The sequence below is a fragment of the Ipomoea triloba genome, chromosome 7 (assembly GCF_003576645.1).
Source record: "Ipomoea triloba cultivar NCNSP0323 chromosome 7, ASM357664v1".
Lineage (NCBI taxonomy): Eukaryota > Viridiplantae > Streptophyta > Magnoliopsida > Solanales > Convolvulaceae > Ipomoea > Ipomoea triloba.
Genome location: NC_044922.1, coordinates 6,742,262 through 6,757,976, shown reverse-complemented (window position 1 = coordinate 6,757,976; position 15,715 = coordinate 6,742,262). Strand labels below are relative to the sequence as shown.

Genomic DNA, 15,715 nt, shown 5'->3' with positions numbered 1-15,715 from the left:
ATGGGGGTAGGGGGGGGGGGCAATGCCCCCCCCCCCCCCTCTGGATCCGCTCCTGAGAGTAGTGATTCTTTCTTATAGTTCTCACTTGTGCATTATCTTGACTAGGCATTTCCCCGATGGAATTGATATTTATTTCGAGAATGTTGGGGGAAAGATGCTTGATGCAGTGCTGCTGAACATGAAGCTCCATGGACGCATTGCTGTATGCGGGATGATCTCACAGTACAATCTTGAGAAGCCCGAAGGCGTTCACAACTTATTCTGTCTGATAAGCAAACGGATCCGCATGGAAGGATTTCTGGTTTTAGATTACTATCATCTCTATCCAAAGTATTTGGAAATGGTCCTGCCGTACATAAAGGAAGGGAAGATTACGTATGTGGAAGACGTAACTGAAGGCCTGGAAGGAGCTCCAAGCGCTCTGATAGGACTCTTCTCTGGCCGGAATGTTGGGAAGAAGCTGGTGGTTGTTTCAGCTGAGTAAATGCATTAGAGAATTAGGTGAACTTTGTCAGTGAATACTGATTAGTTTCATGCTCTTAGGAGCTCTTGTTTGTGGTGTAATGACTGATTACCAAAATAGACTTTGCATATTCTGTAAATGTCAACAGGAGTTGTGCCAAGGGCATCTGCAACTCTTTGCCCATTTTCTCTCCATTTTGCAAGTTCAACATCACCATATAATCTCTTTTATTATTCTCTCCAATTCTTCTCTTTTTTCTTTTTTCTCCTCATTCGGTAAGTGACTGTTGACATCTCCATTTGTATCAGAAGGGTATATTGATGCTAATTAGATATTAGATGTTCTCAACATCTAAATCCATTATCGACTACATGTTCACATTAGCCGGAGCACTCGTATCATGAAAATCATCTAAACAAGCCATGACAACTAGCGCATAATCTATACTATATATAAAAATAATATCTTCCTCCAAAATTTTCCCGCCCAAACGTAGGGGTATTTTAGTAATATGGTAATTATTATTATTATTATTATTATTATGATAGAATAATATTAATTATTGATTGCAATTTGTTATTAGTAATTATGGTAATGGTAATTAGTAATTATGATAATTATTATGATAAAATTTAGTTTTAATTCGTTATTAGTAATTAAGGTAATGTTAATTAGTAATTATGATAATTATTATATGATAAAATAGAATAGAATTATAAACCTTCCCACTGCTTAAATTCCACGTTTCTGATCATAAAATCAAATTTTATGAAAAATTAACAAAATTTTATTCATAGAATTAATAAGGTAATAATTTCATTTAGAATTAATAATTAAAAATGTTAAGTAATTAATTATACATTCCTTTTGAAAAATTAACAAATTTATAATTCTCACCATTTCTACCTATAAATAAAATGGATTGTTGATTTTGAAAATCACAATTCTTCAATTTGCATTGTCTGTCTCTTCTTCCCGTTCTCTGTGAAATCATATCTTGGCGGCTCTCTCATTTTCTTCTTCCACCGCCTTGTAAATAGAATGGATTGGAGTTGCATCGATTATAATATCGATTACAATATCACTTTACAATATCGATTTTAAGATAATAATTATTTGTTGTAGCACAAGATTGTTTTTGTTTTAATACTTTGACATTAGTCTCAATATTTATACTTGGGTTTATGTATGTGTATGAAATATTTGTTGCAGTATGAACACATGGTGTTGCTGGAGTTGATAAACAAGGGTCATCTAGAGCCGGAGAAGAAGATATGCAAAGGAGTCGGTGACGACGGTGATGTTTTTGGAAATCAATAAAAGAATAACACACTTTTTAATTGTAAAATTCAGTGTTTCATTAAAACATTTCTGTATTTGATTTTGAAATAATTATTAAATTTTATATCATTTACGATATTGTATGGCATATAAATAAACAAAACAAACAAATAAATAAATAAATAAATAAATAAATATATATATATATATATATATATATATATATGCTTGCCTCCTCATTTTCTTCTTCTTCTTAACTTTTTTATCCCTTTTATTAATACATAATAATAATTACCATAAATACTTATTAATAAATGTAAATTTATATTAGATAATTATATTAATTATTAAAGAAAATATAATTTAATTGTACTATGGAAATATTATTTTTAATAATTTGGATTTAATAATATTATATCTTAGTTATAAAAATTTTACCTAATAATTTTAATATTACAAGAGACAAAATAAATATCATAAATAATGTTTAATAATTGTCAAGCTGTATTTGGCAATAAAAACTAATACTTAATTTATTAAGTCAATTATAAAAAATTTTGTACCTATAGACACACTATTTTTTTTAATTATTTCGGTTTAATAATATTATATCTTACTTAGAAAAATTTAAAATAATATTTTTAGTACTACGGATGTGACTAAGGATTATCTTAATTATTAAAGATATGTATTTAGCTTGGTAATAAAAAGACTTCGAAAATATGAATTATAGTAACATGGTAATCAATTAGTAAGACAATTATATTAGACAATCTAATTAATAATTTACTTTTTAAATTATTTTTTTAATGATAGAATATTTTCCTAAAGTATATACATAAATCATACTAATAAATATAGTGTTAAAAGTATATATATATATATACACACACACACACAAGCCATAAATGTCTCATAATAATTAAATTGAAGAATGAGAATATAATTTATTTTGTAATAATATTATACCTTACACAAAATAAGTATATTAGGCAATTATGCAAATTGATAATTAATATTTATTTACATTCATTTTGGCAGTTATTACAAAAAATTAATTTCTTATAACTGCCGAAATTAACGTACCTAAATATTAATTATCTATTAGCAAAATTGCCTAATATACTTATTTTATATTTAATGTATAATATTATTAGTACAAAATAAATTATATTTCCATTCTTCTATTTAATTATTATGATACTTTTATGGTTATATATTTATTTATACTTAAGGTCTCTCTATATATTTATATACTTAAAGAATAATGACGGACTCTATTGCTTCCACTGAGGCTCGAATCCACCACCTTCCGTATAAAAAGAAGGATTTGATACCACTAAACCACAAGGTCCTTGACTACAATATTAGTTTAATTGACTAATATTTATTATGATAATTATAGTAATAATTACCATAATAATAATATAAATACAATATATTACACTTAAGGTATAATACTTTGAGAACAAAATGAATTAGCATTCTTATTCTTCTATCTAATTACTATGGTAGTCTCTATATATATATTTCTATACTTAAAGTATAAAATTATAATTGTACAATATTAGTATAATTACCTAATAATTATTATGGTAAATAACTAAAATATTAATCACAGAGATATTAGTATATATAATTGACTAATAAGTGTGATGATAATTAAGCTAATAATTATATAAATATTAATATAATTATAATTAAACATGGGTCGTTAGATTTTTATTTTATAATTATACACACACACACATAAACATGGGGTGTTTGATTTTATTTTATAATTACAATTAATTTTTGTTATTATATATGTGTGTGTGCGTGAGAGAGAGAGAGAGAGAGATAGAGAGGGAAAACAAAATAAACAATCATTCATATTCTTCTGTGTAATTACTATGGTAATCTCTCAATGTATATTTTTATACTTAAGGAATAAAACTGTAATTGTATAATATTAATTTAATTATTTGATAATTATTATGGTAATTAATGAATAATTGTATAGATATTAGTATAATTGACTAATAATAATTATGCTAATTAAGTTAATAAATACACGAATGTTAGTATAGATTTAGCTAAACATGGGTTGTTGTATTTAGTTTTGTAATAATTACAATTAAATTATTTCTCTTTTTAATCATATTTATTTTAGTAATAATATAATTACACATAGATTTTTTCAAGATAATTGCAGACAAACGAGTCATATATTGTTCAATTAATTGAGTGATACTTTTGCTTTAATCTTAAAATCAGATAAATGTACACTTTCAAATATTAAAATTGTTTATAATTTCATTTTTTATTTTATTGTCTAATTATATAATAAAAAAAATTTATTCGTGCATCGCATGTGTAAATTGAGATATGAGCAAAATTGATTTTTCAAATTGAGTGAGAGGGGGGAACGGTCGTGGTAAAGGTGGGTAAATTATGCTATGGACCAGAGTCCACCTTGCAAGGTGGATTCGGGTCCATGTTTATAATTTTAGAACTCTATGTTTATCAATGTATTTTTTTTAAAATGTTAATAAATAAATTAGCTTATCCAATGTATTTTTTTTATTCCAAGCCATACAGTTTTCATCCGATCACCATATTATTTGCAAACATAATTATTTTACTCTAAGAAGTCTAACTATAACACGTTAAAAAAAGTAACTAAATTAATTACACAAATAAAACCCTAAGGATAAATAAAGTATAACCTAAAGAACCAAATTTTGGCATGTTTAGGTAGAATTATAGCTCTTAACATATTATACAGCCCAACTGTTACGCAAAAACACACAACAAATAAAACATGTCCACAAACCAAACATTCATGAAATAAGGTTAATCTATACACTTAAAAAAAACAGAGTTAATCTATACAAGCTTGCTTTCGAAATATCTTATAATTCATGAAGTACTAAGGTTCTGGATATTTTACTCCAGTAATTCTGAAATAAAGCACTAAAAAGTTGTAATTCTAGATAATTTACTTCATTGGTGATGTAAATTAAAATAAGTATAAAATTTACAATAACAATATATAATATACTATCAATGTCATCTACAAAAAAGGTTTTCAATAATGTGTAATTCAAAACAGTTACATTGATATATATATAAGGTGGTCAAGCCAAGCGGCATGAAGTGATACTCCCAAGTAGGAGATCATGGGTTTAAACCTCAGTGGGGGCAATGTTGTCTTTGTTGGGCTTCAATAGGTTGAGTAAGTATATGGACAGATACTACAAGTAACAAGGTCAACAGTATTTCAAAAAAAAAATGTTTTCTTTTTATACAAAGATGACAAAATTGCTATATATTAACACAGAAAATATATCATCCGTATAAATAATTTCTAGCCCAATTAATACAAATCATAAACATTGATATATAAAATGTCTAAAGTTTCAGCACCGGATGCATATATATACACATTGGCTATTAATTAGGTAATTATTTGCTCAAATTCAAACAATAATAACATCAGAAAACATAATCGATCAAACTCAATTCTTCAATTGCACTATATAATATTCGATATTATAATTTACATAATTGTATATCGGTCTAAATTGTAACCCCTCGCTTATTCCGATAAGTTTAGAGTTCGAAAAATATTTTTAAGCTACGATATTTACGAGATGGTCTCTCGTTACTTCAAGAAGATTTTTTTTTGTAAGGAAAGTTATTAATAAGTTACGATCTACGTACCGGTCTCGAACCGTAAAGATTTTTAAGGATGTATATACGGTTTGAATTTTCCTAGAGATTAGATTATTAAGTATGATACGATTAAGCCTAAACTTCTAATTAGTTCAAGTGAGAATTTAAATCGGACTGTAAGGGGTAAAATTGTTACGGACGTTGTACCTATATTTCGCGAGATACCGAAAAATTCTCAATTTTAGTGATTATCGACGGGATTATTTTTAGGATAATTTTGGTGTTAGGATTTTCCCGAATTAAGCTATAATCCTCCGAACTTTCATCTGATTTAAACCCAAACTGGCAAAATAAATTAAGATCTTCAAGGAGGCACCATAGGGAGTTGACATGTGGCACTCAAAATCCTCACTTGGATTGGATCATTAATGGCATGTCATATAGGTATGGGAATGTTGCACTTGTTACTTAATTCTCAAGCCAAACTAACATCATCTCTCTCTCATCTCTCCCATTCCCTCTCCCATTTTCGAAAATACAAAGGAAAGAAAGAAGAAGGGAAAATCTTAGTCTTCTAACTTTGTGATCCAAGAACTCCCTAACTATCTCTTCAACTCAAAGTGCTCTATTGTAGGTAAGAACTTTGGTTTGTTCGGTTAAATCCCTCCTAGAACTTAAGCTTAAACTTAAGGTTCATGAAAATATTGTTGTTATGGTGATTTTGTTTAGGATCTTCGGTGAAAAGTTTGAAGGAGAAGATCACCATCTTTCTACGGTTCAAAAAAAAATCTTCTTGGGAGGTAAGGAATCCCTTAAGTTGGTTTAGTCACTTGAAGGTGATCAAATGCTAGTAAATTATGTGACTAGGAATTTTATGTGAAAATTATGTGTTAAGTTTATGGATCTACAAGTTGGCTCAAAGAAACTACACTTTAATGTTTAGTAATTTTTGGTATGCATGTTCATAGTTAATTTATGCATGTATATGTTGTGTTTATGTCCATATAGGCTTATACTTGTGAAAATATTGAAAAATATAGTAAAGATGGTCTCTGGCAGTAACTTCCGAGATTTATTGGGAAAAATTGGTAAGGTATTTTGATCCTATTTTTTTTAGACATGTAGTTCTATAAGTGTAGAACCCGCATATAAAATTTCATAATGATCGGAGTAGTATAAGTATGGTTTTCGAATTTCTTTCCAAAATTGGTCCAGAGAGAGAAACTCTGGACAGCACACTGCCAAGGGCAAAAATGGAATTTTCTGTGTTTATTCGCGGATCAAAATGACCAAAACTTTTTATGGACATCAAGTACTATAAGTTGGGGTTCTACCATAAAAATTTCAAGTGAAAAAGAGTTCGGGAACTATTTTTACCGGCTCAATCTTTCGAACTGCGCCAAGCTGTAATTTCCTGGCAGATTTGGATGGACGCGGCAGTGGACGCGCGTCCACCGCGCGCCCATCAAGGGAGTGTCTTCGGCGTCACGGCACACGCTCCGGCATGACAGAATATATGAATACATATATTTATATATTAGACTTTTGTTTACTGCGCACAGGAAGTCCCCTCATTTTGAAAGGTCGAATGTGAAATTCGATCACTGATCTTTAAATCCAAATTTCATCCATGTGATCAATTGAGTTGTCCATTCGAACAAAAATTAAAACTCTCTTGGGAAGAAAGAAATTAAATGTCTCGTAATGTAAGAAAGAAATTAAATGATAATTATAAAAGTATAATAATGTAATTATAAAAATTTAGCGGCACTTAATTATGAAAACAAAAATTATTTAGCGACACTTAAATAACTGTCTCTAATATTTTTAAAAAAATAAAGACAAATAATTAGCGACACTTAATACCTGCCACTAGAGTGGTGGCACCAAGTTACTCTCTTGGGTGGTTGTGGATTTGGACCTTAATGAAGGCAATATTGACTCTTTGTGCTTCAGTAAGTTGAGAAAGTAGATATGAGTAGATATTGCATTATAATATTTTTATATTTATATCTGAGTGCTATCAGTTAAGCAGCTCTTAGAGCATTCATAGCTGTGAACTTTTGTTGGTTTTTGTACAAAATAAAAACTAATGCTTGATTTTTAAACTAGTGCGGAAGATGATTTTTTTCTCATTTATTCCTCCAGCAAGAACTAAACTTTTGTGGGCTCCACAATTTGAGAAAGGAAAGCAAGAGGACAGCAGGAGAGAAGCGTGCAGTGTGGTTCACAGAAGGCTATTTTTTTTATGTGTCAGATTAATTTTTTTTCCCTTTTCTGTTCTTTGTCTTCATTATTTATTCTCTTTCCCTCTCTTAATCACACTTACAAAATTTTTTCAAAAATCACAAAAAACTCTACTATTACGGATGCTCTTAACTTCACTTTCCACTTTTAGGTCAAAATGCAATTTTTATGTAAAATATCAATTCCAACTTTATTTCTAGAAAAATGTCAAACTCCAACTTTATTTCTAGACAAGATTGTCTATATGATCTAGAATGGACAAAGAAATCAGATCCAAAAAATTAAATCTCTCCCTTCCCAAAAGTTAAATCCTTAATCATAAGGCCTACGTTTTGACCCGATAAAACATCTTAGGAAATGTAATTCAATTGAACACATATATTAGACTTTTGCTTACTGCATGCGCATAGGAAGCCCCATCACTTTGACAGGTTGCTCCCACCACACTGCCAAGTGTGAAACTCGATCTTTAGTCTTTGTTTCCAAACTTCATCCACGTGACCAATTGAGTTGTCCATTCGAGCAATAAATTAAATCTCTCGTTTGGGAAGAAAGAAATTAAATCTCTCAATTCCACCGAAGGATAAGGGATATTTAATTTCTTTCCTTCTATTCTTATTTACTTACCATGAATGATTATTATATTTTACCATATTTATTTTGCATGCGTAATTAACTCCATCAATTATCTTCACCCACATTCATTTGTATATGCAATTGCGTGTCTAAGTGCTGACATTGTGGCGCAAGCTTTCCATACACTTCGACTGTATCTATCTATATATATAATATTATATTGCTCTCACAATTATTATTATATTATAATTATTATTATAATTATAATTATAATACTATACATTGAAGTTTGAGTTCCGAGATCAGAGAGAAATGGCGGAGGAAGTGAGCAACAAGCAGGTGATATTCAAGAACTACGTGACCGGATTTCCGACGGAGTCGGACATGGAAATCCGGACAACCACCGTGAAACTGGAGCTTCCGGCGGGTTCCACCGCCGTGCTTGTCAAGAATCTCTACCTTTCCTGCGACCCTTACATGCTAACCCGCATGAAACTCTCCGACGGCGGCTATCTCGGTGTCAATAGCGCCTTCAAACCTGGATCAGTAAGCAGGGCTTATTTGACCATTTTTTCAAAATTAATTAATGATAACTGCAAGTTATAAGTTCAACTCCTAAAGAGAGTGATATATTCGCTCAATTATAGACAATTTAGACTGGTTGTTTTTTTTGTTGGCTAATGTCACAAAGTGTATAACTCACTTTTCTTTTTTCAAACATATATGCTACATGTTAGGGTTTAAACTAGTTTCCAAAAGATTCTTTAACTCGCTTTTTGTTTTTTATTTTTTTATTTTTTCAAATTTTACTATGAAGAAATAGTGGTTCCATTTCCATGCAAGCAACCCCAAAGATTAAATACTTACCATCATATTATTACCTTTGATAATGTAGCCACTTGAGGGATTGGGAGTCGCAAGAATATTACAATCCGGCCATCCGGACTTCAAGAAGGGAGATTTGGTTTGGGGACTTACTGGATGGGAAGAGTATAGTGTGATAAGCACTGCAACTCTTTTTAAAATCCAATATACAGATGTGCCTCTTTCATATTACACAGGGATTCTTGGTAAATTCATTTCTCAAAAAACTATTCCCTTTTATCATTATATATACCATATATATATATGATTTACTTAATTCAGTGAGTTATCCTGATTTATCAATTTAATATCCTGTTGAGGTGGGGTATAGAAACCCTGATGCCAGATAATTTTTCATTTTGTGGACAAGTAAAAGAAAATTGAAGATGATTAGCCCATATTATAACAGTAGAAAAATTCTAAAAATTGACATAAGTATTAAATGAAATCCTAAGATTTGCAAAAACATTATTACTACTAAAGGAATTGAATTAAATTATATGTATAGGTATGCCTGGTGCGACAGCCTATTTTGGATTTAATGAATTGGCGTCCCCAAGAAAAGGAGAATTTGTGTTTGTTTCAGCAGCGTCAGGGGCTGTGGGTCAACTCGTCGGCCAATTCGCGAAGCTTTTAGGTTGTCGTGTTGTTGGCACTGCTCGCACCGAGGAAAAGGTATGTTCTTGTCACTGCATAACCACGGTTCAATTTGAACTGAACTATGCACAGTTGAAATCGAATCAAAATTAGAACTTTGCTTATATATAGGTTTAGACAAAAATTTTCTATAATAAATATTACAATTTCTTTCGTAAGTAACATTTTATACATAAGTGTTACAATATTTACATTAAAATTAGACTTTGTCCCAAGGCAAAAAATTTGAGATGTTAATATGAAGATAAAATTTGCTTATATATGCTTTTGCATTATGCTGCATACTTCCTATTGTGTAACATGCACATTATATTATGATATATAATAGCTTTACTTTGCATTTTAACGCACCAAGACACGCCATAATATATATGAAGAGACTTTGTATGGGCAACAAATGTGTGTGTGTGTGTTTTTTTAATAAGGGTTTCAATTATTTGAGATTGATTGTTTAATTTTTATTGTAAAAAATGGTGAAGTATATTTTTAACATTTTTACAATTATTATAGTGATTTTGATCTCTAGTTGCAAACAGATCCAAATGTAATACTATAATTCTTGAAACATATATATACTCGCACAGCAAGTTTGTTTCTTTATTATTATTATTTTTTAATCTTCAAAATAGTCCTGATGATGGGTGCGCTATCTTATGTTGATATTAACTAATTGTATTATTCTCTTCATTGTTGTCTGGTAAGGTTGATTTGTTGAAAAACAAATTTGGGTTCGATGATGCTTTTAACTACAAAGAGGAGCCCGATTTGAATGCAACTTTAAAAAGGTTAGTTTTATTATTTATATATATTATGTAAGAGATACTATAGGCAAAAAAAATAGAATTTCACGATAACTCATTGTCTCACCGACCCATTAAATGGAAGGATCAGTACCTAGTGTCCACCATATTAGTTGTGGCAAATTATACTATAACCAGGATCCATTATTGGTCTTGGTCCAAAATAACAATTAAATTATGTGTTCGCAGTTAAAATATTATGTTCCTTCAGTTAATAATTTATGAGTCTTCACATAAACTGAAAACAAATAATTTATTAACTACAGACACACATAATATGGTAATGACATATTATGTGCATGCAGTTAACATATTACTTGCCCATAATTAACATGGAGAGACACATAATCTGTTAAAATTAAAGCATATGCATAATATGTTACCTTGCAAGACACATCATTTTTAACCCGGAATTCACAATACAAAGTAGACTTGGTCCATAGTATAATTGATTAGCTGCAACTCCAAACTGCGACTGCCAGGTCGACATTTAACATAAATGCCATTAATTCCTCATCACCAGGTACTTCCCAGAAGGAATCGATATATACTTCGAGAACGTGGGGGGAAAGATGCTTGACGCAGTGCTTCTAAACATGAAACTCCATGGGCGCATTATGGTATGCGGAATGATTTCACAGTACAACAACGTCGGAGGCTCCGAGGGCATTCATAATCTCATGAATCTCATCAGCAAACGCATTCGCATGGAAGGGTTTCTCGTGTCGGATTACTATCATCTCTACCCAAAGTTTCTGGAAACTGTGGTTTCGTACATTAGGGAAGGGAAGATTGTGTATGTGGAAGACATTGCAGAAGGGCTTGAAAGTGCTCCCAATGCTCTGGTTAAGATTTTTACTGGTGAGAATGTTGGGAAGCAGTTGGTGGTTGTTTCCCGGGAATGAATGAATGAATAATTTGAGCTGCTGAGGAGGAGATAAGAGACAAATTAAATTAAATATGTTCTTTCTATTTTAAGGAAGATATAGTTTTTTTTTTTTTTTTGAATAAAGGAAGATATAGTTTGGTTGTTTTTGATTGTTGAACTTTTATTTTTAAGTTTAATGATGATTATAATGATGAAGAGCATTTCTTATAATTTTTAAATTTTCTGGCTTATTTAACTTGAATGCTAGTGTATATTAGAATTTTTTTTTTGGGTGTGGGTAGAAAATGGTGTTTTGAAATACTCGACATGTAAATAAAATTAATTTCTCCAACATACCTCTATCTAATTTAAAAAAAAAAAAAAAGAGTTTTTCAATGTACCTCCTTGAATAGTGATTTCGGATTTCTCTCCACTCAAATTTTTTTTTTTCCAACGTATAGCTAGGCGGCATGTTAGAAAAGATTTTAACGGTGAGGGTGCTTCTTGTCCGCACTAAGCAAAAGTCTAGCCTCTGTGTTCAGTTCAGATGCTTTGTCGGGTCGAGGCGTGGGACACTTGAGGTTGGGGATTCAACCAGAAGAAAAGATTTTAAATGCTGCTAGAGTTTCTTCTTACAACCTAAAAATTAAAAGGACTGGTATTAACCTATTCATGAGTTCTCAATGTTTATTGAGACTAACTTCTTCAATGTTTTTTACAGCACATACCTCTATACAAAGGAGTGCCAGTATATAATGAAGGCTTTGAGAGGAATAGGAAATTATCTTGAGTTCTTCACTCTCTCTCTCTCTACTTATCACATATTGCAATTTTGATCTCTTCCTATCGATTGTGAGTTGTGTGCTTCAACCTCTAATTAAGTTACCTTGCATCTAATTAAGTTGGTTTATTGCCTAAAAGAAAATCTTAGACGTATTAAAGGATTACATTCCAACCCCAACGGCTTCTACCACTTTTACCTTAGAAACGGGGTGAAAGAGGTAAATTGTATGATGTGTTTAAATTAGTCTACAAGTATCAAAATACTTGTACATGTACAAGTGTCCACCATAAAGTCAATTTCAAACACCCATTTATGGTCTTTGGTAAGAATAAAAAAAATCTTAAGAATAAAAAAATTCTTAAGAATAAAAAAAATTCACTCTATAGTTGCTAGTAAAACAAAACTATTCAACTTTTTTTTTTTTTTTTTTGAGTTCATCAACCAAAAAAATCTTAAACTTATTAAGTATTCAACAAGTGGACATGCAAAAGAATGTATAAAAATATAACATACTAAAATTAATTTTTAAAAAATGCTCCGTAACAACTAATTAATAAAATGCATTTTAGTAGGATTCAAAATTGCGGGTTGTTGGCAAAGTAAAAATTTTTAATTTATTTTAAATTGGTTGATAAGCTTAGTTGTGATCAGGAGCATAACATTAAATCAACATGATATACTAATCAATATACATTGGACCATTGATGTAAGGTTCATTTTTAGTACATTAAATGTTTATTTTTAAATTAAAATTCATTTTTAGTGCTCAAATACATTAAAAATGAACATTCGGTATATCTAAAAAAACATTTAGAGGCTGCCTGGTAAATAGTGGGTTTGTGAATTTGATTAATTGATAGCATTAGTTGATTGTAGAAAGATGTTTTGTAAATTAACTGTTAGTTGGTAGTTGATTACATGCAAAATGGCTTTCTCAAAAAGCTAATCAAAAAAATTATTTTGAATTTTCACATTTTGAAGTAATAAACTATTACAGAAAAAATAATTAATCAAATACTTATATTAACTGTTTAACCAAATTAAACAGCTAATAGTTAAACAGTTAATACTAAACAAATTAAAATTTATTGACAAATTAACTATATGCTACTAAAATGTGTCATAGTCGTGATTCACATTGGAATTAATGTGAACTATCCACAGAATAATTTGCGCATGCTATACATGAGAGGCCAAATCACTAATGGACAAACCGTTTTAAGTATAAACACAATAAAATTAAAACTAAAAAATCACACACGCGAGTTAACACGTTCCGAGTAATCAATAAATTTGACAAATCAAATAGCAGATGAGACAGGCCAACTACTGAACAATTCGTTTTAAGTGAAGAGAATATGAGTCTAAACAATACAATCAACAAAACCAGCAAATATGCATATGCTTATATGCCTGTGATAGCCTGCAGAACTTGATTCCTCCATCTATATTGTCGATCAATTTATTTTTAATACGTTTTAAAAATATAAATAATAGTGAAAGGAAATTGTAATAATGTTCCTAGTTTGGTATGAAATTTTCATATTTAAAATCTAGTCAAAATTTTAACAAGTCACACAAATTTAAAATTTTTATTAATTAAAACTTTAAATTATTATTTGTTTTTAATATATGTAAGACAAATCAAGTGAGAATCAAGACTTAATTAAAAATTAAGGACTAATGCTAGCCGTTAATCAAGGATGATCAATGGGTGTAAATTAAGGACAGAGAAAAACCCAGAAACAATTTAGTAAATATTTCAATGGTATAGAACTAAAAATGCATTAGATGAAACAATGGACCTTTTTATATCAGTGGATACACATAGTTTTTCACTGCACTTCTAAAATCATAGTTTGAGTGTGTTAGAATGCACATAAGGGGTTATTTAGTGTTGTAAATATATGTGGGATCAACTTCTAATTTGGATCGGATCAAAGTGGATTCACATTCTTTGTAGTGAGACGGAGAAATCGACATATTGTACACTCAAAACGGATAATGAGTGAATGAGAAATTGATTCACAAAGTAACACATTTGAGTTGAAAAATGGAGGTAGAAATGCTTTGGAAAAGCGGCACTTGTCCACTTGGTTTGGGAAGTGAATTTGCACCACTAAAATGAGCCTAAAAAGGGCTCGACTCGTGTACGCCAGTAACAAAAATCAATTTTTCCTAAGTGTTTATATATTCGAATTCGGTATATATAATTTGCTTAAAAAAGACTTGACTCGTGTACGTTGACAGGCACGAATGTCATCCGAAGTGTATGCTCACATGTTGTTCTAGTAAGTGTGATTGGGTTTTATATTTTAGAACTATAAAACCCTCTTTTTCATTATTTATTTATTTTACGAAAAATTGTAAAATAAGCCCTCAAACTTTACCTAAAAATGCACAAGATTTGATATAAATATGTCATCTCATAGATCCTATATATATATATATATATATATATATATATATATATATATATATATATATATATATATATATATATATATAACAATAAGCTTCAACTGAGAGTAGCCCGTCAGCTCTCAATCGCCCAAACGGGCGTGTGTAATACACGCGCCTGTTTGGGTAGCCAGTGAGACACTTGCCCGTCTCACTGGCCTTCTTTTTTATTTCTTTAATGAAAAAATCATGGCACACGTTTGTGAAAAATCAACAGACTATGAAAGATCCTTTTATTTCGGAAGTCAAATTCTCGACGTACGGCTAGGTGCCAAATTTGGACAATCTTGACCAAATTAAAAAGAATGGTGAGGATCAATTTATTCAAAAAGGGTAGGCAGGTTATATACGGAGTATATTTGTTTGTTTTATTATCTTAAATAGAATGTTGAGCTACTATGTATCTAGTGTCGTGATAAACCTGTTACCCTTTCAAATGGGTGGTCATATGATCGAACCTCGGTGATATAAACATAAATTTTTTGGGCTTAAAAAGATTGAAAAAGTATAAATCATATATTAGCTACCTTGTAAAGAATCATGAGTGTAATGTCCATGGGATAAACCTCACTTTCGTGTAAAACTTGCAAACTACACGAGAGATAATAGAAACATGAGGGTGTGCAACTGTGCACGGTGTAAACTCACTATTATGTAATAATCCACAAACTGTATATATAGAAGTAAAACACACTAGAAAAATAGTTATGTGTGAATAATAATCCACAAACTACATAGGATCAGAGAAGTAAAGCATACTAGAAAAATCTTTATGTAATAATACGCAAACTACATAGGAAAGTAGAACACACTAGAATGGGCTTGCATGAAAATTGGTGTTAGCAAGAATCAAACTTATAACCTTACCAGACGAGAATCATGCTCAGCACTCAGGCACCCCTTTTGGGATATATCTTTGGCCTGTTTGGTTAGATGTAGTTTGGAGGGAATTGCAATTCATTGAATTGCAATTCAGTGAATTTCCAAACTACAGTGTTTGGTTGGAGGGAATTGCAATTCCGCAGAATTGCAATTCTGTTTGGTTGGAGGGAATTGCA

At 30.5% G+C, this 15,715-nt stretch overlaps 2 protein-coding genes across 2 annotated transcripts in view; both read left to right on the top strand.

Moving 5' to 3' along the window:
* The window catches only part of LOC116026285 (2-alkenal reductase (NADP(+)-dependent)-like), a 4,622-nt gene extending 3,923 nt beyond the window's left edge, over positions 1 to 699 (top strand). Inside the window, exon 5 of the mRNA XM_031267767.1 lies at positions 106 to 699. Coding sequence (XP_031123627.1) covers positions 106 to 484 — 379 coding nt within the window. The 3' untranslated portion in view covers positions 485 to 699. The remainder of the gene's footprint in view (positions 1 to 105) is intronic.
* A 7,837-nt stretch (positions 700 to 8,536) lies between these two features.
* On the top strand, positions 8,537 to 11,450 carry LOC116026040 (2-alkenal reductase (NADP(+)-dependent)-like). The gene is made up of 5 exons (XM_031267485.1): positions 8,537 to 8,770; positions 9,120 to 9,294; positions 9,597 to 9,763; positions 10,448 to 10,530; positions 11,069 to 11,450. The coding sequence occupies exons 1-5, from the start codon at positions 8,537 to 8,539 to the stop codon at positions 11,448 to 11,450; spliced, it is 1,041 nt and encodes a 346-aa protein (XP_031123345.1).
* Positions 11,451 to 15,715: the final 4,265 nt, after the last annotated feature.